The 27,315-nt window shown below is 36.2% G+C and overlaps 1 protein-coding gene across 3 annotated transcripts in view; it reads right to left on the reverse strand.

Moving 5' to 3' along the window:
* DCLK1 (doublecortin like kinase 1) overlaps positions 1-27,315 on the reverse strand; it is a 247,634-nt gene that overhangs the window by 23,199 nt on the left and 197,120 nt on the right. For all 3 annotated transcript variants that reach the window (XM_060770818.2, XM_060770820.2, XM_060770819.2), the window contains 10 exons: positions 26,054-26,138; positions 21,661-21,769; positions 18,475-18,532; positions 17,144-17,263; positions 12,316-12,462; positions 7,831-7,964; positions 7,233-7,310; positions 6,708-6,804; positions 4,901-4,981; positions 141-254 (listed from right to left, as the gene is read on the reverse strand). In XM_060770818.2, the coding sequence (XP_060626801.2) occupies positions 141-254; positions 4,901-4,981; positions 6,708-6,804; positions 7,233-7,310; positions 7,831-7,964; positions 12,316-12,462; positions 17,144-17,263; positions 18,475-18,532; positions 21,661-21,769; positions 26,054-26,138 (1,023 nt within the window). The remainder of the gene's footprint in view (positions 1-140; positions 255-4,900; positions 4,982-6,707; positions 6,805-7,232; positions 7,311-7,830; positions 7,965-12,315; positions 12,463-17,143; positions 17,264-18,474; positions 18,533-21,660; positions 21,770-26,053; positions 26,139-27,315) is intronic.

Genomic DNA, 27,315 nt, shown 5'->3' on the forward strand with positions numbered 1-27,315 from the left:
AGTGACAGGATAAAATAGGTTTTTTTCTTGTCTCCTTAAAGCTGAATCTATCTGTTGAGTACTGGGCAGCACCTTCTCAATACAGGTCAGCATATTACAAACACTGGGGCAAATTTCAACATTGTATGGCAGATGCTTACTGCTATAACAGAAACTCCAGCGGCTGTGCTGTTCGGCTTGGGGCCTGTGTTGAAATGCTTTTTTATCTTCCCAGCTACTGACAACTGATGTTCATTCTCAGGAAGGCCATCATCCTGCAAAGTAAAACCAAACAATTATAGATTATATTCTACAAGAAGCTAAATAAATAATAATTCTAGATGCTTCTTTCCAAATCACATAATACAACTTGGGATGATCTGTTCAATCTGTTTTCTGATTATGGAACTTCAAGACCATTGGATATTTATCATGAATTGATGTACCCTGAAATGACTAAACTGTTAGGACTTCAAGTTCAGCTTTCATATGTATTGATTCATTAAGTCTTAGTTTCCTCATTCTGTATTGAATTCCCTAAGATGAATTTCAAAAATAAGCACAAATTGTAATTTCCTTCCCAAGTCATTGTAAAATGGACTAATTAGGTACTTTAACATACTGTTCAAACACTCTACTAAAATCCGAACACATGGATGATGATACTGTGCTTCATCATGCTACTAATTACATGCAACATGTAATTACATGTAAAAAGGAAACTCTAGATTTCCTTTGACCAATTCATCCTTTTGTCATCATCATCATCATCATCATCATCATCATCATCATCATCATTATTATTATTATTATTCTACATTTATACCCTGCCCTTCTCACCCAATGGGTAGCTTACAGACCATGGCATACAATACTGCACTACACATAAAACAATAAATATAATATATAAATGTAAACTATTAGCATTGTTGTTGTTGTTTTTGTTGTTGTTGTTGTTGTTGTCAGTGATAGAATATCTCTCTTTCTCTCTTTTTCCATTGTGAAGAACACTGGTTCATCTTTTGTGACTATTGCCAACCTTTCACAAAGCTGCACTGCACTGATTACATTGTGGTGCAAGAAAATCTTATTAAGAACAACTGATATCCTTGGCAAGTGACAGCAACTAACATTCTGACATTAAATGTTTGCAATGGTACTTAAACCATGGAGTAATATTCTGCTTTATAATTTGGAAGCAATCTGAAGATGTTTCTGTCAGAGATATTGAAAATTAACAGTGTATTTTTAATTACAAAAATGATGTACAGGCACTGAAAGAGTTCAACCAGCAGGTTGTTATAAGCAGGTGTGCCTGTGGAGTTGTTGGCCCCTGTGTGAGAAGAGCCAAGCTTGCCTGGTGAGAGAAGTTGAGGCCTGTGTGTGAGAGATGCCCAGCGTGTGAGCAGAGAAGCCAAGAGCCAAGAATGAAGGAGTTACTATGGGCAGTGTAAGTTGGTGATGTATGGCTTGTTTGTAGTTGGAATCATCCATGCCTAGTTAAGTTTGATTAACTTTATTTGCATTAGAAGAAACCTTGTTTTGTAAATTCTGCAATAGTGTTACTTTTGTTACAAGAAAAAAAAACCTCCAGAGGAAGTGAAAGACTGGTTTGTGTGTTTTTGTTCTTTTGGTCACTTTCTGGCTGCTGCTGGGTTACGTTGCTGCGGGTAGACTATATGTACTATACTTCTTTTATGTACTATACTTCTTTTATGGGAGGGTCTTTTGTTTGTAAGACCACTCACCCAAAAGTTTCTTCTTCAGCACATTCCAAACAATTATGTTCTCATTATGTGCTTTGCTGAACTAAAGATTAAAACTTACTTCCATGTGATGGCGCGAGTGGCACCACCTATATGTAGAACTGTAAGTTGCAAGATTTGAACTGTTGTTTCATGTCTGATTTTGCCTTTTTACCCTGTAAATGCATAGTTGGATTGATTGATTATTTATAGCTATCAATCAATGTTGTTTTCACCAGTTATATTGCTTCCTCAGCTCAATTGTTTGGCTCCACCTCTTCCTGGAGCAGGACAGTGTTCCCTTTTTCATTCCACCATCAAACTTTCTATCAGATGGACATGAGAAAGAGACTTGGCTCTAAAAGCCCTTGATTAAGTTACCTCTCAGCACCAATTCTGAGGTTTTTACCCTTGAGACTTATGCTTCATGTTCAGATCAACCTGGATGACGTTGAGAAGTCTCAAGTGCCTTCAAACCAGTCCTTTGGCACCAGAGGAAGACTTTGTGTCTTCAAACATTTGCCATTTGGACTGGGGTTGTGGATTGCTCCAGCATTCACAGCCATTGAGAAAGAGGGACCTGAAAAAGCTTCTCAGCTGCAAAACTCCTTGGACCCAAGACAACCAGAGACTTAATGTATATTTTCCTTTACCCCTTTGAAACTTCCAGCTTATTGCCTTAAAGGGATAACTCTTTGTGAACAATTAAACCTATTTTGAGTTAACTATAGTGTTTTGGTCTTTGGGAGTTCCAGTTTCTTAAAGGAGGGAAAGAAGCAATCCCCTGGGGAAAGATGTCACGTCTATGTCTCTTTCACTAAGAGTTATAGCCCCCAGGCACGACGGCACATTCCAGCAGCAAGTATTCCACAGGTAAATAACAAGATCAAAATTCAAAAGTGTTCTCTGTTCTTTAGGAATTTGTAATAGTTTTGTCAAAATGTTCCCATTATTGTTACTTAAGCCATTTTGGTGCTAGCTATTAATATTTTCAAAATCCCCTGAACAAATTGGTATTTTAATAATTGACTCAACTGAATATATTTAAAAAGGAGAAAGAATAAAATGATGAGCTTATTGGTTTAGAAATACAGAGTGACTGACTCAAATACTTCAGTGCAAGCAAAATTAATTTTCCACTCAATGAAACACTGTGGGGAAGAAAACCCTGGATGCAACTTCAGGAATGAAATGAAGTTATTATGGAAAAGTCCAAAGCTTCACTGCAGTTGATACAATGATGTCAGGAATTTGAGACTACATTCTGCTTTGGAGGCATGTCAGTGCCATAAGTATGTTCTTTCAATAAGTGCCCTGTTGTGGCAGCTCCACTGGCTACTGGTCCGCTTCCAGGCTAAATACAAAGTTCTTGTTTACTACCTATAAAGTCCTAAATGGTTTGGGCCCTGACTATTTAACTAACCACATATCTGCATATAAACCAACATGGACACTGTGGTCAGCGGAGGAGGTTGTCCTCTTGGTCTCACCCTTGTTTCAAGCATGGCTGATGGGAATGAGAGTTCCAGAGGCCTCCTGCCTCTGGAACTCCCTCCTCAAGAAGGAAAAATGGCCCCTCTTTCTTCTCCTTTAAAAGGCTTTTTAAAAACAGATCCTTGCACCTTAGCCTATGGAGAGGAGGAGGATTAGAACATCTTAATATATAACCTCGTTGGACACAGGAAGTGCACTTTGGAACTGTTCGGCTGTCGTATATCATAATCATTGTATGTTTTAAATAACACCACTCATCATTTTATACTTTTAATTGCACTTTAATTATTTAGATTTTTATGATGTAAACGTGTATTATGAGGTTATGTGTTTTTAACTATTCTTTGGTTAATCATTTAAGTTTTTTTACATGTTTCAGGAGCGACTTGACGCTTCTGGTGTGACAGAATTGGCCATCTGCAAGGATGCTGCCCAGGAGACACCCAGATGTTTAAACATATGGGGAGCTGTAGCTCTCAGTGGGAGCTCATCCGTGCTCTCCCCGATTTGTACCTCTGACCTGTCGGTCTTCAGTCCTGCTGGCACCAGGGTTTAACCCATTGTGCCATCTTATTGGCTCCCTATTGCTGGTACAAGTGAAGTGCTTAATACTTCAAATGATAATACTAATCATTTAAGTATTAAGTTCATATTGATGCTATTTTTTGTTTTTGATTTGTTCATTGAATGGTTGCCACTTTTGTTTTGGAAATTGCCCTGAGTTTTCCTGGGGAGAGAGATAGGGTGGGTAACAAATAAAGATTAATAATAATAATAATAATAATAATAATAATAATAATAATGTTTGGCCTGTTTCTGGGTCTATTTGACCTACAATTTCAAAATGGTGCCTGTTTCCCCCTATCAGTTCTAATTTTTGAGATACAGAACATATGGCAACATATGGCATCTACCAATATTTTTTTCTTGTTGGGCTGTGTAAATGGATGTTTTACAGTTCTTTGGACGGTGATTCTCAGGATAGGTGATCAAGTAAGACCACTGAGACTCTGAGTCCTTATTTTCAATTGTCAACGTTTCACTGTTTCAATGGGTCTACTTTAGTTGTGACAAGCAATTGGATTTAGAACTGTAATTCAGAAAGTCACTTTCCTCTAATATTTATTTCATTGTCAAATGAGCCACAGAAAGAACAAAAAGCAAGAGTACATTTTTTTAGGATATAGAGTTAAACATCTGCTTTTGGCTTCCAGTATTTTTTCAGCAATGAGCCAGCATTCTCGCCAAGTTGCTTGAAATTGAAACTAAAATATAAACATATGCTTTGATCTCTTGTGTGTCAATAAATCTAGTTTAATTTTGTTGGCTCCCTATTGCTGGTGCAGGTGAAATGCTTAATACATATTTACAAACTCATGTCAGAGCTTAATATGTAATGGAGAAAAGTATCAGGTAATTCCTTAGGTATCAGGTAAGCCCGTATTTTGGCACTTTGCAATGCTCCAGTAAACTAGTTATACATTCCAAAGACGCAACATATTGATTTTCTGACGTCTTTACTTCTTCAGAACACAAAGTAGAGAAAAATATCATTGGAATTTTTTACTTGTGATATATTTAAATATTTCCTCTTTCCAAAACAACATTTAAAAACAACTTTTGCAAAATAAATAGAGCATAACAAGGCCAAAACTAAACCAGCAGTTCTAATATGTACTTACATTAACCCATGGGTGTTCAAGGACTTGCAAAGCAGAAAATCGTTGTTCTATATCTACCTGAAGCATCATTGTAATAAGCTCCTGTGGAATGAAAATTCAGGCACAATTAGTGTCATCCAAACTGAAACCTTTTCTGAAAGCCTTGCCTGCAAATGAATAAATGGGAATACATCGCTTAATATTTTGTAAAATTACTTAAATGAAGGATGTTCTAATTCTACAATTTAGCTCATAAATTAATAACAGACATATTTTGCTGGAGGAAACAATTCTTGATAATGCAAGGAAAATGTTTTGTTTTTCTTTCTGTATACTGTAGTAGCATTAAAATGTAGTTTTTTGTTTCTCAGATTCCTTATAAAGAAAAGAGATTTTTTTTAAAAAAAGACCTAGCCTATGTTTTTAGATTTATCATCTTAGAGCTATGAACTCAATATTTTCTCTGTCATCTCTGTGCTTTAAAAGGCGGGGGGAAATTAGCCATGCAACTCAAAACACAACTTTGGCAATATAATACTAGTGAGGGAATGTTATATATAACTTCCAAAGTATCGTTAAATCAATTAAGCATGGTTGAACATGCTTTATAACAATATATTATTTGTAGTTGGCCTTTTAAAAAGACCATTTATAGATAAAACACAGACACTGCTCATTGATTTCACAAGGCCACATGCCAAGGATCCCCTATATATATATATATATATATATAATGTTTTGTTTTTACAAACTCATCAATTCCAGCATGTGTGTGTCTATGAGCCTTCAAATTGCCTGGTTCAATATCTACTTAATTTATATATTCGAACATAGTTTCATGCTGCATTCAGAGAAATGGCAGAGTAAGTATCTGGCATGCCTTCATACTGCTATTTCAGTGTCTAAATCCTCCTCCACATGATAATCATATTCTGCAAGATCGTGGAGGAGGTAAAAAGATTCCAAGTCTGGGATTTGTTTGTGTGTGGGTGAATGGGACAGTTACATGGGTCTGTTAGCAACAATATAATAATATATAACTTTATTTTTATACCCTGCCTCTTGAAGGGACTTGGGGTGGCTTGTAAACAACGTGCAGTGTTTACAGTGGACTCTGCTGGAAATGCTTCAGCTGTATTTCATGAAAAGGAAAATCAGCCTTTTTAGCAAGCCTTGCAAATACTGATTTATTATCAGCAAATATTTAAATTTTATACTTATTTTATTCACTTATTTACCTGGGGTCGCACAAAAAATTTCTCAGGTGGAAAGGAGTTGCAAGTGGAAAAGGTTTAAGAACCCTTTTATTTTTCTGGACGACATTCTAAGAATGCAGCAAATATAGTGGCCAAATTACAAAGAGGGCCCTCTTGGCTGCTACACATTACATTTGGCAACAAATAGTTTTTTGGGTTTCAGGGTTTTGAAAACTGAGGTGTGCATTAGATTCTGTGGTGCATTAGACTCAAGTAAATACATTTATATTAAAGAATAAATGTGATAATAATGGTTTAATCAGAGTTACAAATTCCACTTTAAATTGCAGATTCATGTAAGGTGTTCAAATTGTTATCAATATGCAGCAATGCAATGCATTTGTCAAAGCACAGTTAGAAACCCCACTTAAAATATTCTTGTAATTTCACAACACCTTTCTATAATATTGAAGCCTTTAATGCTATTACGGGCATTTTTAAGATGTTAAGGGTGAATACATTCTTGGGTACACCCTGTATATCAAAACATCTGTGCATGGTCAGATAAGGTCTATGAATGGGCATCTGACAAAATAAGAACACACGAAGGAGCCCAAACTTTATAAACATACCTTTGCAGAGTCAGAAACATTATCCCAGTAAGGAGATGGAAAGTCTACTTGTCCCATCAAAATCTGATCAAAAAGTACTTCCTGGTCTTCTCCACTTCTACACAAGGAAATAAAACCAACAAGAAATTAAAGCAAAGCAAGCACATGGAATAACAAGATTGTGCTGCTTAGGTCAAATGCCTGAAAAACTATTTTCCCATCATTAGCAGTGAAGTACACTTTATCTTGCCCAGTTGAGATACAATATGAGAAATCTTCTCCCTCCAGCTGCCAACTATCTTCTATAGAAGGGAGAAGAAGTCCTTCTATTCTGCTTTCAGAAACCCAAAAGAATTGCAAAAGAAGATGATGTTGTCATATTATCCCTTACTATAGATTTCCTTAATTAAACCACTGTGTTGCAAATGTTCAAGGAAACTTGCCATGCAACTATTATTATATACCTAAAAGGGGGGAAAGGCATAAGGGATGCCAATATGACATAGTTCCTTTTAAAAGAGATAAATACTATATCATAATCCATACCCACGAAATGGAGGAAAACCACACAGCAGGATGTAAGTAATCACACCAGCTGCCCAGATGTCCACTTTCAAGCCATATCTAGAAAGGATAAGAGATTAAGTTTAGCAAAACCAAAAATGTATGATCCACACAGATTAAAACCAAAGGAAAAATGGTATGATGGCAAGACTCTCATAAAATTAAATGACCTCATCTGCATAAAAGATGTATTTTATCATATTTTTGAGATAGTAGGAAGAAATCTGTGAAAAATTAAAAGCCATTGAGTTAAATCTAAGAGATAAATATTCCAGTGCAGCATAAGTGGTGCCTGAATGGATATCTACTATTCAAAAGAAGGACTGAAGTGCCCAAAGAATATTTTTCTTCAGATGGTCTTCATTTCACACGACAGGCACTATGTGAAGTAGAACAGAAGATGAAGAAAAAAGTATTATGAATAGCAGGCAGTTAGAACTAATGCTACTTGAGAAACACTGTATGTTTAATTGTTGCTGCTATTCTAACTTGTGATGACCCTTTTCAAATCTTGTTTGTTAACTACTGATACATTTCATTTATCATATGAAAGTGATTCAATGCTACAAAATTGGCTCACCCAGTTTCTGCAATGATTTCTGGAGCTACATAAGTAGGAGTCCCACAGACAGTATAAAGGGGTCCATCAACTATGGTGGCCAATCCAAAATCTCCCAGCTTCAGAGATTTGCTCCCATCTTGGTGTTCATAAACCTGAACAAAGAAATGTATACATTAGTGCTTCATTTATGACAGGACTGTCTTACACCTATTTCAATATTTTATTCTATTTTGGTTTGAGGCTGTGAATACTCTTGAGTCACCAGACAGGAAAGAGCTGGTGAATTTGAACTAAGCTTTAACTTAATGAAGATGAAATTGTAGCAATTATATTTAAACAGAAAGGCTCTGCTTAGATCCAGTTGTTGGTCCCAACTACAGTAGGGCCACCGAGTCAATAGACTTTATTAACATACTGACATGTCATTTAACAATTTATGAAGAACTGGATTTCAGTTTTCAAAATATTATAAAGAATTGCTATGTTCAAAATCCATTTGGATGGCATAATTCTTCACACACCACACATCTTCATTCTTTCCTTCTCATTAACACACTCAATAAACAAAAGCCAAGAGAAACCACAGCATTCCAGTTCATGGGACCAGCTAGCAATAAAGTTTTCTCTCATTTTCCAGTAAACTGAGGGTAATGTGACTAAGTGAATGACCTTCTCTGAGGATCTTCAACTTTTGGCAGACCTGAAGGGGAGAATACAGTATTTCACACAAATTGATTTAAACTACAGTATTTTGTAAGTCATAACCAGCATGATGACAGATGTCTGAAAGTAGAAACCTGTACACTGAATCTGGCTCAACAAGAGGGTTAGTGTGCCCCCTGTAACCGTACTTAGTTTTGTACAATTACCAAATAAAAGATCATCAGTTGTGACATAATTCCTATAGGCTGGAGATGTGGGGAGAAGCAACATTTTTCCCCAGAAGGCAAGAATAGGTTGCCTTAGGGATGCCATATCTTGCCATAAGTCATAAATTACTGGAAGACACACAACAGCAAAAGTTGTCTTGAGTCTTGAAATAGGAAAAAAAAGATAAAACTGAGAGATAAAAATTGAGGTAATTCCAGCTTCATCATAGTTTTGGCTAGGTCTTCTCCCCCATTCATTCTATGATTGGGGGTACCTCATAAATGGATACCTGCTCTTGGCAGGGTGTTGGATACGATGCCGTAAGGCACTTCAGACTCAATTATTTCATAGTTTTATGACCACTGACAGCACAGGAGAATATATGAGATTTGACCTGATTAAAAATTCCCCTGGGTGTCTCATTTCTTTCCAGGACTCTTCTCATTAAATTGTGAGGTGGGCAGCCACCGAAACCTGTGGTAAGTATCAATATATAGGACAAAAAGTTTTCTGATTTGCTTGCTATATATATTTAAAAAGCTTTCCCTCCAGAAACCATTTGTATTCAGTGACTTATTTCACCCTCTTCCACTTCAGTTGACTTTCAATGATTTAATATAGTTGGAATTTGTCCTCAGACAGGGACAACAATCTAAAGTTCTCAACATGCAGGCTTTTGTCCCTTCCACACAGCCATACAACCCAGAATATCAAGGCAGAACATCCCACAATATCTGCTTTGAACTGAGTTATCTGAGTCTACACTGCCATATAATCCAGTTCAAAGCAGAAAATGTGTGGAAGGGGCCTCGAACAGGGAACAAGGATACTTAAAATTGTAACTACAGAATTATTAAAATAATTGCTTTTTGGATACATCTGTTTTCTGAAACTGGGAGAAAATGTCACTGATTCGGCAGTCATAAATTATATTTAACCACATTTTAAAATTAGGAGTCATTTTGAAGATGGTCTGATGGGACCATAACAAACTGAGTTGGACCTCTGCAACCAAGCCTACATTAGGCAGTGTGCTCACATTTCTTAATAAATGGTCCCAGATAATGCATTTTAAACATTATATCTGCATGTTCCTGATGTAGGTCAAGCAGGAGAGATGAGGAGAGGAATCCCAGCTGAGCAAAAGTGTTTGGAAAATTAGAAATATAATATGTATTGCTTTATGGAATATAGTACCAGCTTAAAACAACACATTCTCCCTTCCAGATTTTTATCTTTTACCTCTGAGAAGTTCATTTTTTTCAAAAGCAAAACAACAATGCCTCACTTCCTTTCTGTAAACAAACAAACACCAAATTCACTTTATCACTGTTTCCTAAAAAGTAAGATTAAAGGATTAAAAAATAATGATCCAATGTGATGTAGTAATATTTTAATTGTCTGCCCTGCCAAGAACAAAGACTGTAGAGGAGCATTTTAAAGCTCATATGACTTGGAAAGTAAGCTCTTTCTAAGTTCTATTTTCCTTTAAGCCCTGAAGAGCAATTACAGAGATGTGGATTAGTGCAAATTACCTACTATGTAGTGCTTTCACTGTTTTAACTAAGTAATAAAACTGTGTAATTGTACAACACTAATTGAATCCAGCCACTCATAATTGTGTGCTGCCATATGTATCCTATTACTCTAAAGACTGTCCATATTTTCTAAGCTGCTCTTGAGAGCGCCGCAGATGGCAACAGTCAGGGAAGTTGTTCTCCTGGGCTTATTATATGGCTATAAAGCTATCCCATGATTTGACAAAACAATCATGTTAAATAGGTGCAATTATGAAAAAATGCTCCAATTAAAATAGGAAAGGCATGTCTTGCAGATACCAGATGAAGTGAATAGAGATGTGAAATATTACAGCCATTTCTGTATGCACACATGATTTAAGGTCTTTTAAGTTAGGTTGCTAAGATGGTAAACCGCCTAGCTGATTAATAGCATATGCATTGGAATTTGATAGTAATACCATGTGGGATAAATCAGCAAAGAGACTGACCAAGGTGACTAGCCAAAATAGTTTAAACAGAATTTAGTAATCCCTTTACACCAATTCATGTCAACCTCTGCCTTCATCCAGGTCAAAACTATCCACATTCTGAGTGCTTCAGATTGTTTAGGGAATTCTCGGATTTGGAAATTAAAAGCAAGGGTTATTTTTATTTACTTTAAAACATGTTTTCATGAGGACTGTTAATTTCAGAAAAAACATACAAAGTTAAATAATCTTGCTTTGATAACCACATAACTTTTTATAAAGTGCTTACATATTATTGTATACTTTAAAATGGAAGAAATAATGTGCATAAGGATGTCCTTTGTGTGATATTGATTTAATAAAAAAAACTGTGTGGGCTACCAGTCATTGCATAATGTAGCAGGCAGAACTATTGTACGTATTCTGCATTGCAAAAGAAGAATAAACAAAATTGATTTACCATTGCTAACAATAGATCGCAGAATTTGATGTAAGGGAGGGAGAACGATTCAAAGTGGGGGGCAGGAGGGGAAAGCAGCAGGAAATTTACTGCTGCCAACTTCTAGGAAACGTTAAATACAAAAGTACTGCAAGCATTTGCTAATGAGACCATCTCTGATATTCTAAGAAACGGAAATTAATGAATCCTGATGTGATTGTTGTCTATGTGTATGCAATGGAGCACTAATATTAAGACTTCTAGATAGCTAAACATGTATTGTTGAAAACAGAGCCATACTGCTTGGTGTTTTACTGGGAATTGTAGACCAAACAAATTTTCCCCCTAAGTTTTTATGTTTAAACATTTGTCTCATTTGTTGTTATTTGCCTTCAAGTTCAGGCAGCCCTACAAATGAGAGACCTCAAACAGTCTGATTTCCATACAAGAGCTAATTACTATTTCCATACCACCACTCCTTGCAAATTACTGCTTCCATACAGCCACAAATTTAAGGATCTCTAGCTCTGACACACATGCACTGTCTTTCCAAGGCAAGTTTAGATGTACACGAAAGCAAGCTTTTGTGTTGAGCAGATTTTCGTGTGGGGAGGGAGCTTCCCATTTCGTGCTTCCAAAGAAACAAAAGACATGAAAGAAACAGCAGGAACAAATTTTATGCACGACCCTATTGATTATGCCATATCTAACTTATTTTTTTTAAAGAAGAACTAATTACTTACTCAGAGGGAGATTTACTTTTATATTGTGAGATTACAGATACCATATATATATTCTCTTTTTGCTCAGGGCAAAAAAAGTCTGTAAAGGTTATTTCACTATAACTGAGATCATTAACATGCTATGTTGAGTAATTAAATGTATTTAAAATGTTCAACATCTAAAAATAAAATTTGAAAAAGAATTTAGGCAAAATGTATTGAACTGCATAATAGGATTCAGCAGCACAATTGTTCATAGTACATATATTCAATTTGGAGAAGATAGAAATAATCAGGTTGTATTGCACAGGTCATGCATAACTTTTCTAAACATTGTGTAGTTTAGGGCATGGAAATAATTTGGGATGAAAATTTTCACTTAGTCCACTATTTATGACACACATTTCAAATGTACTTGGGATAGCAGGTCAGTGATATAATGTCATCAACAGAAATTTTTACAATACCATGAGTGTTCTGCTTACCAGTAGATTCTCAGGCTTGATATCCCTATGGACAATATTCAAGCTATGAAGGTATTTGATGGCACTGGCCAGATTGTAAAGCATTCCACTGGCATCACGCTCTGTATACTTGTTTGTGGAGGTAATGGCATCAAAAAGGTCTCCCCCCTGGAATAAAGAAACCATCACATAGTAACTTCACTTCTCTAAGCACAGAAAAGAAGGTTGTTGGAATTTCAGTAAAGTCATTATAATGATCGGTGCCATTTTCTTTGAGGGCACCACAGAAATCCTATATTTTACAAAGAAAAGATTAACATTGCGACAGATCACAATCTCCAACTGCTCCTGAGTTATAGCATTTCATACTGCAGGTGGAGCATGAGTTGAGCACATGCTCAAGTCATGTACACACTGTGTGTGGGAAGCTTGCGTTCAGGAACAAAGGTGCCTGGTACATTCAGTTGTTTAATAGACAACATTTGTACACAGTCCATGATCAGTTATAGACTTTGGTACTTGTGGAGTGGTTCATAATTACACAGTCAGCTGTAGAAAAAGGCAAATGGAAGCTGCAACATTTAAAAAAATGGAGAATGCTTTTTTCTAGGCTGCCAGTCAACCATGTCCTCTTGCAGGATATTTCATTCTGTTTTCCTTACTGCCTGGTTTTCTGCCCCTGTCATAACTTCTCTCATTTTCCCCTTAAGGTAACATTAAAGGTAAGGCCAAAAAAGAGTGGGGTGGGGGTGGGGGCGGAATTAGCTGCTGGAAAGAAACATCCTCCCTCGCCCAATGCTCTTGTGCCAAAATGGAAAGTTATAGGGCATGAGGGAAGACTGGGAGAACAAAGTTGCCACATATCGTCCTTTCTACCATTTTTTTGCATTGGAAAAATGGCCTGAAAACAATTATATAAGGAAGGAATCTGTGGGCTTATGGAGGTGTTCTAGAGAACTGAGAAATGGGGAAAAGAGAATGGAGACACCCTGCATTCCATGGATTCCTCCAACTCTGATCTATGACCATGCTGATTTCAAGCCAGAAAGAAGCATACACTACCTTGACTTTATCTGGAGAAGAGATGTAGTGCATGAAAGCAATTATTTGTGAATAATGAGATATTTGTTATTGTTGTTATATAATAATAATAATAGTAATAGTAATAGTAATTATAAGCACTCTGCCATAATCGAGACATAACTAAGAAATATTTGTAATATTTGTTTTGTAACAAGGGACAACTTCACTACTTCTGTGGCCTGGCAGTAGCTTTAGTTACTTTTATAGTTCTAGGGCATATGGTGTAAGACCTTGTTTCATTTCACAAAGCAGTGGATTATAAGTGGATTATAAAACTTAATTACATTAGTTGCTTTTGAATAATGAAAAAGTAAAGTGTTGTATTATACATTCAAAACTGGAAACAGAATAGTAACTAAATATTTTGGTGGATCTTGGGATGGTACCCATAAAGGGATGCTCAATCTATAGAACATGAGCTGTGAGTAAGGATATAATTTTGAACAACATATTTTGGGCCAGGCTGATTTGAATGTCATCCTCTGGGAAAACTGGTGAAAAGGTCCACTGGGACTTAAGGAACAACTACTAGAGGGATGAGGAGGAGGGGTGTCCTCTTTCTAAAATAAGTTTGCACACAATAATCTTACCTATGTGAATGTATCTCCCTTTATGAGCCAGTTAGAGCATTAAGATCCGCTGAGGAGATCCTGCTCCCAGTCCCACTGCTCTTCCAGGCATGACTGGTGGGCATGAGACAGGGCCTTCTTGGTGGTGGCCCCTTGGCTGTGGAACTCCTTCCATACTGAGATCAAATCAGCCCCCTCCCGACATTTAGGAAACTAAAACATGGCTTCTTAAGCAAGCATTTGAGCAGTGAGATGAAGCAGTCAAGATAACTTCGGGATTGGTGCAAAGACTAATGTTCTATGTTTTATGTTTGTCGATGTCCAATGTTGCATAGTTTACTGGTTTTAATCTATTGTTATATGCTATTTTACTTATGTGTTGTATTTTATATTTTGTGAGGCATTGAATTTTGCCTTTTACTTTGTTGTGAACCACTTTGAGTCCCCCCAGGGGTTGAGAGAAGCAGTATATAAATAAAATAATTAAGTACTGCTTTCAGGCAAACGGCTAAAGCAGGGCGATTCCAAAAAATAATCCAAGGACTCCTCCCATGAAATTGATTTTTTTCTGGCCACTTCAATTTTTTTGTATTAACTTTTAATTTTTATTATTTACTTTATTTATACTTCACCTTTTTCCCATAGGGGACTTATGATGGGTAATCTAACAATTAATTGCAATGTGATTCCTTTTTCTCTAAACATTTATTTTGTTGTATCCATAAAAGTCTTCTAGTTTGTTTTGCGATTATAACAGAATGCTCAAAAATGAAGAAAAAAGAAAGAAAAATAAATGCAGAGCTATTCATCAGTCTCTATTTGTTAAAGGGCTTAAAGAGTTTACAGGGAATTCACTTGGAGACAGTACTATTTAAAGTTATACTCAGAGGCTTGCCAATTTCTACCATGCTAAGTTACATCAAACTGTGCACACTATTGCTGAAGCACAGTGCTTCAGTTTTATCATTTAATACCCCATCTGAAGCTTTTTGGAATCCAGACAGAATTATAGCATCATCGGATTGCATTTTATTTTTACTTTTAAGGAGAAACAATCTTGTCACTCATGAACATAAGGTGTTGCAATCCAGAAATACAGTAACCAATTATTTATTTACTAGCTTGCATGTGAAATCAAAATTAGATCCTACACGCAGCAAGATGAAATCCCATAATAAATCAAGTTTATTAAAACAGTGCTAGTCTTGAATGTGAAGGAAGGCAGCTTTCCTGGAAACCTGTTCTTTCTCCTTCTTCAAGTACAACTTGTAATGTGTTTTTATTTCTACTTATGAAGAGTTTTCCTCAGTTCTGAGACCCTTTACTCAACTACACCCAATATGCTTTCCATGATATGAGAACGTGTTCGAAACAGTGACTTATATCAAATTTGCTACTGCTAATTAATGCAAAATGGTATTAAGTCAAAAGTTGGTGCTCCACCACAATAAGTTTTTTTCCCCGCTCGAATAACTTTCCAGTTTGGGAGCTTGAACTTAATTTAAATGTAGGTCTTCAAAAGCCAGTCCATAGCAGATGGTTACTCAATTGTAAAGGGCATGCTGTGCAAAAAGAGAGAGAATACAACCAGCAGTTGCGAATGGATGATTCAGCATCCTTCAGACATATTTGGCTACAGTAATTGAAAAATAACACATAACTAAGTTTGTTCAGAGGAGGAGATGACCAACCTGTTCTGAATAAAAATGTCAAGTACTTTAGAATAGCTCTCACATGCAGTTGAGAAAATGTGAGTATCTTTGTAACTATGAAAAGTTGCCGCATTTAAACTCTATTCCAATGATTTCACGCAGTGAAGTGGAGTATTTTCCAAATCTCTTCTTCTAGATGTTTGGGATTTCAGCTCCCAGAATGCCTGATCATTGGCCAAGGGAACTGGGATTTCTGGAGGTTAATGTCCAAAACATCTGGGGCAACAGAGTCTGGGAATCACTGGTGAAGTAGATTTGGAATCAAAACTTCAGAACTTGAATTTCTGTCATTTGTAACCTCAGGTGTGGGGGTTGAGTCTCTGCCATTAGATTTTTGGAGTTCTTGTTAGCACCATGGCCAAATGTTATCTCAATAATGCTACAGAATGGGTTAATTTGCTAGTACTCTTTGGCATTAGCTTGGCAGTTTAATGTTGGGGAAATATTTATTTTATTTTGTATCTTGTTTTTCTTCCAGATTAAGGCAGAAAAAGGATTGGGGAGGGATGCATTCCCCACTGCCAGTAACCTATTTGCACAATTCTCATAGATACTGGGAAAGAGATAGGTCACACTTGTACAACTTGCTTACTTGCTTCTATAAAACAAGTAAACAACCCTTGCAAGTTTAACTACCATTGCACTCACCAAGGGATGTGCATCTCTGCACAGGGATTATGTCCTATTTAGGCAGCAATGGAGAATTGACAGAAAATAAAACAGAAAATACTGGCCACATCTCACATAATTACCTGTCTGAATGTATATTTCCCTATAAACTGGTTAGAGCAGTGGTTCCCATTCTTTTTTTTTTTTTTTTTACCAGGGACCACTTTGACCAGGGACCACTCTCTAACATTAGTACCAAAAGGGTTACAAATCAGTTTTTGGTCAACTTTAGATTTGGTCTGGTTATTTGGGGTGCTGATTCAGAAAACCGCATTGGATAGACCACATCAGCTCTAGTTTGTGATACAGAACATATTCAATACAGTAGTTGTCATCTGCTCAGCCACAGAAAACCACATTTAATAATCTAGAGCCACAAATCTTATTTTAGGTTTTTGTGGCCCACCAGTAGGTCACAGCCCACAGATTGGGAACCACTGGGTTAGAGCATTAAGATCTGCCAGGGAGACACTGTTAAACTACAATATCCAACCTTCCTCATGAGTAGCTATACTGCTAGATCTGATGTGACTGGCAATCTGACAATATCTGGTGGCCCCCTGAGCCCCATTCCTGCCTTAAGAGTTTTGGCTCATCACCTCCTTCGGTTGCTGCTTCCAGGGAAGACATGAGACTATGTTCAATTCTGAGATTTTACACTAAGATTAAGCAGCTAGCTTCCCCTTAAGAGGTTCTTCTCAGGCAATTAAGAAAATTGTTCTCTGATATGACACACAAGCAGAGTTATGTCCTGTGCTTTCATATGGGACTGGAAACGTAGTGCATGGGAACTATTAATTGGTATTTTTCTTTTACCTTTACAAGCTCCATGACGAGGTACAACTCTGTGGGCATATCCATCTCTTCAATCAGAAGAACAATATTGGGATGCTTGACCCTTCTTAAAATAGAAACTTCATTCTGGATCATATGCTCCTGCCATATAAAACAAAAGGAGTCAGGAAAAACACAAACAAAAGAAACAAATCAGAAGACACTCACTTATTTTTCATTTCTACTGTTTCATGGAGGATTCAACTGCAGGCATCCAATTCTGAGAATACATTAAGAAATTGTAAAATCTGTACACATTAATACCATTTTCAGCCAATGTTACAAATCTGGCATAAGAGACACTAATATAATGCAAGGGTAGAGGAAAAAGTATGTGAACAGACTATATTTTAGCACACTGTAGTCATTTAGCCCTTAACCTTATGGCAATTTCTCTGAGAGTAAGCCCTGCTTAACTTAATAGGAGTTTTGAGCAAATTTGTAAAGAATTGCATAGTTGGTCATTTAATTTTTTCAAAACTATTGTAATAAAAACATAATTTGTACCACCACAAAAGAATAGTTAATTATATTTTGCTGTACTTCTTTAAAAGCTTTTGTTGTAGAATTATTGATGTAAGGACTAATTTAGTTTGTGAAATGTTGTTCATTTGATTGTGTGTGTGTCTGTGTGTATTCTAATTATTCATGTTCCACATTGTGTCAGTAGTTAATTATTATGAGAATTAGATCTTTTTCATTTTGAAGGCATACAAATACATCAAATAGGTTGACTGAATGTTTAAGCACTTTGTGAGCAATTAGCCTGCCTGTCTTAAGATTTCCAGAAAAATAAAAGTTCAAGGTAAAATGCTTTCACAGCTAACTGTTCAACTGAATATATTCAGATGCAGTCAAAATTGAGATGGCTCTTATTACTGAAATGGAACATGAACTGTCTAAAAATGTATCTACACTGTAGTTTTAATGCAGTTTGACACTTCTTCGACTACCATCTCTCAATGTGATGAAATCCTGGATTTTGCAGTTTAGCGAGGGCAATACTCCCAACTTCATAGCACTCAGCCATGGCAGTTAGTGGTGTCCAACTGCATTTGTTCTATAGTGTAGTTGCACTGAAAGATAAATACACTATAGAACAAATGCAGTTGGAAACTGGGGCCTTCTATGTCAGTTTGGATCCAGTCTATGTTTTAGCCCAGATTTGAAGAAATTATATCAGGCAATGAACAACAAAACAAGTTTAACACCTTGGGCACCTCCTTTTAGAAGAAAACATGGATTTGATTTACAACACCACTGACAAGAAAGCCCACCATTGGCATGATCCACATTTGAAATCTTTTACTTACTTTTCCTCTACATTTACTTTTTTTGATGATTTTCAAGGCATATTCTCTACCAGTTGACCTAGTAAGAGGCAGAAGAAAGAAAGAAATAGAATAAAGGAAAATACAATAATGAGCAATAGTTTCTGATTCAAAGATCAATAATAATAATAATAATAATAATAATAATAATAATAATAGTGAAACAACTTGAAAAGCTGACACGATATGAGGATTTAAAGATTGAACTGCAAAGACTCTGGCTCAAACCAGTAAAGGTGGTCCCAGTGGTAATTGGTACACTGGGCTCAGTGCCTAAAGACCTTGGCCTGTACTTAAACACAATTGGCACTGACAAAATTACCATCTGTCAGCTGCAAAAGGTCACCCTACTCAGATCTGCATGCATTATTTACCGATATATCACACAGTCCTAGACACTTGGGAAGCATCTGGCATGTTATCCAATACAACAGCCAGCATAGTGATCTTGTTTGCTGTATGCTAATCTTGTTGTGTTTCAAATAATAATAATAATAATAATAATAATAATAATAATAATAATAATATAAGTATGAATATTCAGAAAATGAGCAGAATGTTTTTTCTCCCTAAGGAAGGATGATATGAAAGGATAAGTCTCAGAACATATCCCAGGAAAAAAAAGATGAGAAATTTCTCTGAAGAAATTACTGCACTGCTCTGTTTAGAACATACATCAAGGTTTGGAGAGGCATTGCATTATGGTTTGAATGGATTGAAATGTGGACTGCTTACTGTTACCATAAAACAGAAGTAAAATGAAAAGTTTAAAACACCTAAGACTAAATTCAAAGAGAAAGCTTGGCAGAAAGGAAAAATGCATTCAAGCCATGCTTATTTACATTCTGCAGCAAAATGCCTATGAGAAGACTCAGTGTAGTATTTCCATTTTATTTTATGCTAGCCATCCTCATGTTTTGCCCGCTAGAGGGCTTCTTGACATAACTGCAAGAAATGAGGCACCATTTCACTGGAGGAAGAGCTTTATATGCATGCACTTATTCTGAAGACGAGCTTCAAATTAAAATATGATAAAGGCCTAATCAATTTACAAATCATTTAATCTCTGTGAATGAAACATCCTGGATATTCTTTGCACTGCAAAAAGCAAAGCAGTGAGGTTGGCTAGTTATAACTTCATGCCATAACCTGAAGGACACTTCTTGCTGTATTGTCAAAGGCTTTCAGGGCTGGAATAATTGGGTTGCTGTAATTTTTTTGGGCTGTATGGCCATGTTTCAGAAGCATTCTCTTCTGACGTTTCACCCACATCTATGGCAGGCGTCCTCAGAGGTTGTGAGATCAGTTGAAAATTATGCAAGTGAGGTTTATATATCTGTGGAATGTCCAGGGTGGGAGAAAGAACTCTTGTCTGTTGGAGGCAAATGTGAATGTTGCAACTGGCCACCTTGATTAGCACTGAATGGCCTTGCAGCTTCAAAGCCTGAGAGACCTCACAACCTCTGAGGATGCCTGCCATAGATGCAGGCAAAACGTCAGGAGAGAATCCTTCTGGAACATGGCCATACAGCCCGAAAAACTTACAGCAATCCAACACTTCTTGCTTTTTATGCTATATTAAAATGTGTATTATAAAAAAAGAAACCAAGCATACATTACAGAGAATTAATATGCAGTTGATCTAACAAGCATGTGATGGTACAACATCTTTTAGATTTGATGGTGGAGACTGGAACTATGACATTGCTCTCCCCAAAAACAATTATTCTCCTGACCATATGGAATGGTTTTGAGCTCCCTAAATTTCTAGCATTGCAATTAGTTAAAACTTCAATTGAACTGTTGTTTTATAGTTTTATAATTTTAATGGTTTTAATCATTGTTGTTGTTGTTTTGATATTTGTTGTTTTATACATGTAAGGCATTGAATTTTGCAATTGATTATCTTGGGAACTGCTTTGAGTCCCCCTAGGGGTCAGAAAAGTGATATATAAGTGTAATAAATAAATAAATAAACTTTTAGAAGTACAAGTATCCAAGGAAAATGAGTGAGCAAAGAAATAATAAATATCCTAGTGTAGCTAAATGAAAGACCACTAACTTTGTTCTGCATCTTTAAATACTACTTACCCTCAGTACATGTACAGGGCATATTATTCGTTTTTGTACACAACCATCTTTTAAAGATAGTTTGCTTGTAGGTAATAAACTCAAAAACAGGTACCCTCTAATTGTGATCAAACAAATGGATTTTCACAGGCATTCAGGAGGGGGATATTTGGATTCAATTCCCCCGTGACTCCTCCATTCTCCAGTGAAACTGAACTTCTTGGAGATATGAAATCAGGATAAATACACAGTTTGTTTTGGTACTCAACTTATTGGTGTAATTTACTCCAACTAAAGTGACATCATGCCAAGCTATGCATAATCTTGAATCAAAGGTTATTCTCCTATTTAGTGCTTGTTCCAGAGTTGGGAAAGTTGATTCTTGGATTATAGTGTATAGAAGATGTCAGTAAGCATACTGGCCATAATGGCTGGGGGTGTCTAGGAGCTGTAGTCCCCAAAAATAACTTTTCCAAATTCTGAGTTGATTTGCAAGAAGATTATAGAATCACTGCATTGGAAGAGACCTTGTGGGCTATCTAGTCCAACCCCTTGCCAAAAAGCAGGAAAATCATATTCAAAGACAAACATTTCATGTCTGAACATGCAACAAACCTTTTCCTGAGACCTGGGAACTGCCACCACTGAGAGTCAGACATACTGGGCTCAAAGGATAGACAACATGATCCTGCATAAAGGCAGGAATTTATGTTTCTCTGATCTGTGTGGCAAGTAACATTTAGAGACATAAGGACCGATGCCCAGGGCACCAGGTGTAAATAACACTGGTGTCTCTGGAAATCAGTCTGAAGCAAAACCTGTGGGCATTTGTTTTCCAATTGCCAAGAAAAATTATTTCCAGCCTATTATTTTAGTACAATGAAAAAGCTCGAACGATCTCCCAGAAGGGGCACTGAATTTATAAACTGTTTCTTGCAAAACACTTTAGAGTTATAGCTGGAGTAGGATTTTTTCATTTTGTACATATGGAGCAGAGACATTACTTTGTTCCATATGTGCTGCAAATAAAGACACGATTCTGGAAAAGCTTAGCATTAGTGACTGCTTTAACAGGAATAAGCAAGAAATCTCTCTCACCTTTCAATACACTCCTTTACAATGGCAAAATTTCCATCTCCTATAGTCCGACCCACTTTATATCTTTCTGCTATAGAGGCTGGAACCTGGAAGCCTTCTTCTAACACTTCTGAAAATAATCATTAGTACATTTTTATTGGTAGGGAAGGTAACACAGATGTGACATAGCATACATATTTTAACTCTGTGGTTTAAGAACAGAAATATTATTCCAATAATATTACATACATGTCACAAACTCAATCCCATAAATTATGAAAGGTCAAGAATGTGGATAGTGGATTGAGTTTTAACATATTTACAATCTTGCTGTATATGTGACTCTTTTAAAGAAAAAAAACCCATATTTTTGTGATTGGCTCAGGTAGAAGATTAATCTCAAATGAATGCTGAATTCATTCAGCCCACCACAATTAAATCTATCTACAAAAGAAGTCTAACACTCGAGCACTTCTTTTATTACATCCTGTAAAGTGAGACCTCTATAAACTTGTTCATGTGATAAGTGCTATTTCCCCCTCTGCTTTAAATATTTAGTTTTTTAAACAAGTGTTCTCAATAATGTCACCCACGCAGACAACCTGGGCACCAGATGCTTTAAGAAATCAGTCAGTCAAAACAGTAAAGAAAAAAGTTCTTGCATTTCTAGTAGCCATTAGAGCACCGTTATTCTTCAAACTAGAAATACAGAAAACTAGAAATACAAACTAGAAATACTGTATGAAAGTGTCTCATATGTTTTTTTAAAGGCCCAGAACACATGAAACACATGAAGTGTGTTTCAACCAGTTCAATATTAGGAATACCCCTTACAAACAGCAATCTCTTCCCCTCCTTCTGTGCTTGTAAATTTCTGGCTCTTAAACAGTAGGAACAGAGTCTGTTTGAAAGAATTAGGGCAAAATGTCCCCTTGAGGCCTTGCTTTCACAGTAGACCCTGGTACACTAAGCCAATGGTTTAGATCTACCTGACAACAGTGTTTCAAGAACAGTCACATATAATTTGAATTTTTCCCATAAAACTCCAGGTTAGAGCTCCTATGTAACAAAATTTGGAAACATTTCTGGCTTTGAAGTGTTATTTCCTGTTTAATTGCATGGTACTTACTTTGAAAGTAGTTGTTATACTTCAGAAACTTTGTTTTTGTGGCTGCCACGATGATACTATAATATTTAGACATTCTAATATTTACCCGCTATATTCAAATTTCTTTGTTCATGTGTATTAAATGTACAATAATATATGAAATGTTTAATGTCTGTTACATTAGTTTGATTGATTATATATAATTTTTTTTACTGTTTTTAGAGCACCAGAAGTTAGTAAGGTGTTGAGTACCTCGATTCCAATAGAACAGGCATGTGCAAACTTCGGCCCTCCAGGGGTTTTGGACTTCCACTCCCACAATTACTAACGACCTAAGGCCCTTTCCTTTTCCCCCTTAGCCACTTAAGCAGAAAAGGAAGGGGCTTGAGACTATTAGGAATTGTGGGAGATAGAATCTGAACACCTGGAGGGCCAAAGTTTGCCCATGCCTGTGACAGAACATCCCTGAATCCACTGTTACTTGTTGAATCTATGTAAACACATACATACATCATTGTTCAGTTTAGTTTTCCCGCAACTCCTGTGAAGGACATATGCAAGTGTAATTCTGCCTTATGCTTGCATGTCCATTTTTTGGCTATTGCAGAGTTTTGTAATACCTTCCTTCCTCTGTAATAAAAAAGTCTCTTCCCTTGGACTCACCACTGCATAATTAACATTCACCAACATTGCTTCAAAGTAAAGAATCCATATTGAATTTTATAGGCATATCTCTAGGTTTATGGGAGCTATCCAAAGTGCTGAGCCTATTTTGGGAATAGGATTCAGTACTTTGGATGGCACCTACATACCTCAGAATTGCTCGATAAAACTCAAATTGGTTTCATTACCTTTAAGCAACATAGCCTCTGGTCAGTTCCACCTTGATATTGAGACATCTTCAATCGACCAAAGTAATGGAGGATGGAGAAACTGTCTACTTCTGCATCCAGACTCACAAAATTATTCAGAAATTTATATTTCCTTCAATGAAATAAAACCATGACTTGATTTGTATCCTGCTCAATGGCTAAACTATTGTGAATTGCGAGCTTCTGTTTCTACACTACGTAGGAAAATATTAATTTCAATTTATTTCATTATGCTTGTCATAACAGTCTTGTACATCAAAGACTATTATTTTGTGGTTTTAGCTCAGTATAATTCACAATAAAATAATTTGAATGTATCAGAATGGATATTAGTAGCTGAGGACATTTTAGCTATACCCTTAGCAAAAGCTGAAAATCATCTAAACAATGAAATAACTTTTTAAACCTAAAAATGGAGTTAAATTGGAGGCTGAGTAGAAGTATTAGTGCTATTATGCTACTGTGCCACACTATACAGATGAACTGTAAGTGTGCGAAGGTGTACATTTTTCTGACAGTAAGCTCAATGACTTCTTCACCTGCTGGTGAATGGCTCATATTTTATCATATACAGGCAGTATAATATCCAACTTAGAAATGTCTCATACCTAAGAACAGAATTGAGACAACAGGAAGGGAGCAAAATCTACCCCACGGAAGGAAAATTTATTCCTGAAAGAGTTATCATGGGAGGGAAAGTGTCTCAACTGAAGTTTTATCACCAATCCTTGTTTTCACAACAAGCATTTTTTTTTCAAAATCAAATTGTTACAGAAACAGAAAGTATGATGAAATTTCTGAACAGGGGCACAGGGATATTAATTCTTCTCTATGTTGCCCAGAGCTAAAAAAATAGATATTAAAAATAGACATTAAAAATTACCTGTTCCAACATACATCCAAATTTAAGTTAAGAACAAACCTACAGAACTATCTTGTTTGTAACTTGGGGACTGCCTGTTCTGAGGAGACAGAAAAGTTCAAGTTTGGTCTTTGTCATCTCTGAATCAGAGTCCACTACAAAAGGCATTCAGAGTCTTAAATGTGTTCTAAGCATTATTATAAATGTTATGACTACCAAAGCATTGTGCTACCAGAATACAGAGAACATTTTGTCTCTGATGCCTGTTCTTTAGTCATCATAGAATTTCACAAATTGACTGTTTCTGCAATTCTGTAGCTAATGTGTAGAGATGCATAGATTTAATTGGAATGTGGGAGAGAAGGAGACTAAAACTCCTATAATCTGTGCTTTAGAGGTGTTTTTGGAAACTTCAATTCCTAAAATATTACAGTACTATATTCTAAATCCTAATTTAGAAATAATCTATTTTTATTCTAAGCCTACACATAAGTGTATTTACAATAAATCCTCTATTAGGTACATTTAATATTATTATAAATTGATTTCAACTTATGGTGACCTTATGAAGGAGAGACCGCCAAGAGGCCCAGTCATCTTATGTCCAGCTCAGTCTTGCAAACTCTGGCCTACTTGATGGAACGAATCTACTTGTCAAGCATCCGCCTCTTTTCCTATTGCCTTCTGCATTTTCAGTGAGTCACATCTCATTATATATGCAAAGTATGACATTTCGGTTTAGTCATCTTGGCTTCTATTGAGAGGGCAGGCCTGACTTGCTCTCAGACCCAATCATTTGTCTGACTAGCAGAGTCTATAGAACTTTCCTCCAACACTATACTTCAAATGAGTTGATTCATTTCCTGCTAGCTTCCTTAAATGTTATTGTCTTTTCCTTTCAGCTTTCTTTTACACCTACAGATAAAAATTAAAAAATGCTACTCTAAGCTCCAGAACACTTTAGATATTAACAGCTCTATACTGAAATTGTCTCAATGTTGTATTAGGATCCAGTACTGCATCTTCAAAATTGGCATTGAATGTCCCTAGGAGGCTGTTCCAATTGACAGACTAGTTACAGCATTTTGTATTAGTTACAGCTTTTAGTTTTGTCTAAAAAGCCAAGCTATTCCATTGGCCCAAATATCTCTGGTCAGGAATATAGTAGCTGGGATGTGGAAAACATTATCTTTAACATATCCTTGTGCTTCTGTTTTGACGAAAGCATAAAATCCACATTGCACTTGCTCCCTCAGAGAAAGAACAGCCAAATACAAAACAGACAACTGCTTATTCAAAGTGCTTCCATTTTGTCAAGTTTCGGGTTATTGCCCTCATCCTTCCCTCTGCTGCCTCCAAGCACTGATCCATGACCCATAGAGCTTTTCCTGATTTAGATGGCATAAAGAAATAGAGAACATGATCCACAAATAATTCAAATTCCTGCTAATTAAAAAGGAACTGAAAATTCAGGGGAGAAAACACAGAGATTGCTAATACATTTTTCTTAACATTTTACATGTATCAATTGCTCTGAATAGACATGCAAACTTTCAATCAGAATTTATTTACCTTCACCAGGTCCATCATTTTCATCCATGGAGCTGCAGACTTTGGTAGATGCTAGTGAGGTAGAGGAACCACTGTGCTGAGAGCTCTGGAAATAGAGGATTGGAGCAGGGGAAGACACATGGCAAAAAAAGCTCTATTAAAAGGTGGCTTCACGGCAAACCTAGATATTATGACACAACAAGACAGAAAGCGTCTTCTCCTTCTCTGCATGTTTTAACTGCTCCTGTACCAAGCCTGAAAATTAACCTTTAAAGTTTAAGTATTTAAAACTATATTTTCAAGGCAATGCAAGTAACTAATCATAATTATAGTTGCATTTTTTAAAAAATATATTAAATGCATTCCTTGTTCTCAAAAAATTACAAAAGCAATTATTTTATTTACTAAAAAACATTTTATTGTTGCTTCATTGACTACAAGAGAGCATGAAGGAACAACACAAGGTATCACACTAGTTAAGACTTGAACCATGAGATGTTGTTCCTTCATCACTTAGTGAGGTCACAGGTCATAACTGTAAAAATAATTAAAAGTTGCAGTACATGATTAAAGGAGTAATGTTATCTCTTGCTAAGTTACATAATATAATGCAACACAGGGGTTCTGTCACTGTTGGAAAAGTATTTATCAATAAGAAAAGAGTTTTTTGTATCTAATTTTGAAGTTCTGCCCTTGTAACAAATGTATCCCATGTTTCCTTCATGTATAATTTGCTTCATTATTAAATTTGTGGGCCTCTAAAACCTTTCTGTTGAGAAAACAGCATCAAACCTCTAAAATATTAATATGTTCTTTGATGCTGTTTTTTTTAAACTACTGCCAAATCTTCTTTTTCCTTCCTGGCTTCCTAATCTTCAAACAATTCAGAGTATCTCTACTAAAATCACCACTCTTCCCTCGGCATTTGAATCATGTCACATTGATTCCTAAATTATTTGCACTGGGAAGCTCCTTATTACTTATGCTTCAGGCTCTCTACCTAACTTCTAACACCTCTTCCTCTGATTTCTCCATAACCGAGTTTTAATACTAAAAAGAAAATGTGAGGTTTTTTTCTGAAAAAATGGATGTGACTGAAATAATTTTTGTTCAGAAAGGGTGGGATCAAAAGATTTACAAGACAGCTTCACAAGAAGCAATCTCCTCCTGGAATAGAAGATGAGAAAACAAGCTTTGAATCTTCTTTTTTGTGTAGGGATATTCCAAGAATCACAGAAGACGACAGCATTCATCTTCCCAGTCAGCAGATGTTAAGATAAATT

Source organism: Anolis sagrei, chromosome 3, assembly GCF_037176765.1.
Source record: "Anolis sagrei isolate rAnoSag1 chromosome 3, rAnoSag1.mat, whole genome shotgun sequence".
NCBI classification, from domain to species: domain Eukaryota; kingdom Metazoa; phylum Chordata; class Lepidosauria; order Squamata; family Dactyloidae; genus Anolis; species Anolis sagrei.